General features: G+C 37.7%; 1 protein-coding gene across 1 annotated transcript in view; it reads right to left on the reverse strand.

The window, feature by feature from the left end:
- Positions 1-3,060, reverse strand: part of FAM149B1 (family with sequence similarity 149 member B1) — a gene marked incomplete at its 5' end in the record, with an annotated part of 13,147 nt that overhangs the window by 1,503 nt on the left and 8,584 nt on the right. The window contains 3 exons of the mRNA XM_010168762.2: positions 592-673; positions 1,674-1,796; positions 2,115-2,241. Of these exons, the coding sequence (XP_010167064.2) occupies positions 592-673; positions 1,674-1,796; positions 2,115-2,241 (332 nt within the window). The remainder of the gene's footprint in view (positions 1-591; positions 674-1,673; positions 1,797-2,114; positions 2,242-3,060) is intronic.

Genomic DNA, 3,060 nt, shown 5'->3' on the forward strand with positions numbered 1-3,060 from the left:
TGTCTTCCTGCTGCCTTATTACTTTGATAAATTAAAAATAAGTCATTTTAGATTAGATTCATTTTAGGTTATGCTAAGTAACTCCATAAAAGTTCATCCCAGTGTTACAAACTAAAGAGTACAAGCATATTTTGATTTCAGAGTATGGATGTGAATTGCACTGGTACAGTTACTGCCATCAAAGTATACTTTGAGTTGATCTAGTGAAGATCTAGTTACAATCTCTTCCAGATACAGTGCAAATAAGTTTATTTTGGACATAATGCAATTTCTTTCAGTTGTATAGCTGAGCAGAAAAATCCTTGGACAGAAAGTAGTTGTTGCTAGTTCCTGTTTAAATTGGCAACTCCTGCTCTTAACATTGGCATGAGAGGCACTAGGGCTGATTGCATTAAGCTTTAAAATGCTAAGTGGTAATAAAAAAACCCACACCCAAACGTACTCTATATGCATGTATAAAACTTGTATAATGGAAATTTTAACACTTTGAAACACCTCCTCAATGTAACTACCTATATAGGAAGTGCATCACTGTCCCAAAAGCCTACTTTCTTGCCTGATTTTACTAAATTCTGTGACCGATAAGCATACCTGAACCTGTTGATCCTCTGCTTGTCCAAGATTGATTACTATAATCAATAACAGTGCAAGAACGGCGGTGCTGTGGATCCGGCTGAAAAGACAGTTGAAGTTACCTATGTTTGCATGAAAAAAATTTTAAACAGCAAGATTATGTTTCAGCTACAAACTACTTAAATACATGTATTTCCAAATTTTTAAGATGTTGTAAAGGTCTAAGTAGAGCTTTTCCAAGTTTTAAGAGAATGAAATCAATTTTAGGAGCAGAAGATATACTTTTACAACATTCAGAATGATCACTGGGCCCGTGTAAAGGCATTCTCACCATTTCTGAAAATTGTTCTGTTTCAGAACAGATTTTACAAAGTTTGTACATTCAAAACTGCTAAGTCAAGGATGTTGAAGTTATACACAGAAACCAAACTAGCAGCTATTTAAAAGCTATTGTTGAAATCACAGCTTTTAAAGCTTATATAAAAATACTTAGATAGGACAAGATAACAGTAGAGTAGGCATTTCATTAAATTAAACCAAGAGCATTTGATCCTGAAAGACACTGGACAGTGCTAGTACAGCAAACTTGTGCAAGAGTTTGTGCAATGAAGACTCCTCCCTTTCCATTGCTGAATGCAGCTGCAGGGATGACTTCTTAATGTCTGTGCAAAACTTTAAAGCATCCCCTCCTACCCCACAGTTCTTAATCCTTCACAGAAGATGCTAGATTACCCATAGAGGTGACAGATTGAATGTTATACTTAAAGTAACACTTAGCTTTTTCTACAAGTGTCTCAGACTTGCATTTTTCCAGAAAAGTTTATACCACCAGCTGCATACAGGTGTAGTTAGGAGCTGCCTGTGAGGACTATAGTGCAATAGTTACCTGTGAACAAGCGCCTTGCCCTGTTTGTTTCAGGAGTGCCAAGCAACCATGTTTCTGTTAACCAGACAGTATCTCATCAAGTGGCAAACCTGATGAACTCCCTGGCACCGATCACCTACAACATCTGGTTCTCCAGTAATGTTTACCTATGTTAATTATCAAAGCACTCTATTCAGTAACTACGGATGATTTACTGTAATTTGCCATGCTTTACCAAGAACGAGATGGTTGTGTTAGGCCTGGAGAAATGATCAGGTAAGATAAGCCGCTCCTGTAGCTGCTGGTGGGTGTCTTGGGTTGTTACACTGTGAGCTCGACTTGAGTTCCCTTGAGATTTCTGCATTGAAGAATTAACACAGTTACAACTTTTTCTTTCTGCAGCAGTACATCTAAAATAATTAGCTTAGGAATTAAAGCTAACTTTCCAAGTCAATCATTCTACACCTAGTTATGAAGAGGAAAAAAATTCTGGCATTGATTGGAATCAAAGCATTCGACTCTGGGTGATGCCAATTGATACAACAAATTTTTTTGTGCATCTCTTTCAGTTGCTGTCACAAGATAACAAATAAATTGGAACCCTTGGGTTTGGTAATTTGATCAGCAGTGATTGTAATATTAGACTATTTAATAATTAAATTAGTGTGCCTATTACCGTTTGCCTCTGGGATCCTGCAGTGCTCACACGCTCTGCTACATTGGTGGTAGTGATAGGTGGTAGGAGATTATTTCGGTTTAGTAGCAGTGGGGAGGGTGAGGTCAGCTGTTCATGTGCAGTTGGACTGAAATGAAGCAGTAAAAACAGAAAAAAACCAACAGTTTATGTTTGTCATTGTGTAAACATACAATATTGTCTGTTTGGGATTATGTAGATAAACTGTTAAAACTAAGAGCAACAGTTGCAGAATTTTGCTACAAGATGCTGGTGTTCAGGCTGACTCTTGGACACTAGATTTAAAAGAGGAGTTCTGCAGTGCATGAGGTTTGGCAGAAATTTTTTTATCTATTAACATGAACTTCTAGTTTTTGTAAAGTTTCATATTAAGTATATAGGCAAAGAGAGGCTGAGAATGAGTACTCCAGCAGAAAACCTGTTAACAAGTGTATATAAAAGCTAGTTGGTGGTTAAAATGCATTTAATCCAGGGCATTTTGAAGGAGCGTGCTGTGCAGCTGGTACTGCAGAATAAAGGGGTGTCTATATAAAGGTGTCTTCATGGGCAGTTGCCACGCAGTGGTAGAGTCTTGTCTGCGCATTCCTAGACACGGCATCATTTTCTGCTCTTTGTTCATAGCCTGTGGGACAAAGCACTGCTTACTGCTAACTTCAGCCCAGCAACTGAAGATAAACAATGGGCCTAGAAAACAGCAATGGGCTGTATTTTATGTGGAGCAAGTATAAAAGCTATATAATGCAAATGCATATTGTAGCTCTTTCACCTATTACAAGCGTCAAACATACAGGCATAAAACAAGGCTTCTACCCTCTCCATCTTTTGTTTGAGTATTTGAAGGAACAGGTGCAAGAGGCTTTTAGAAGCCTTCTAAAGGGAGCCAAACCAATCTAATTGCACAAAATACAAAATTATTTAGGCATTAATC

Source organism: Antrostomus carolinensis, unplaced genomic scaffold (genome assembly GCF_000700745.2).
Source record: "Antrostomus carolinensis isolate BGI_N321 unplaced genomic scaffold, ASM70074v2 scaffold50685, whole genome shotgun sequence".
Taxonomy (NCBI): Eukaryota; Metazoa; Chordata; class Aves; order Caprimulgiformes; family Caprimulgidae; genus Antrostomus; species Antrostomus carolinensis.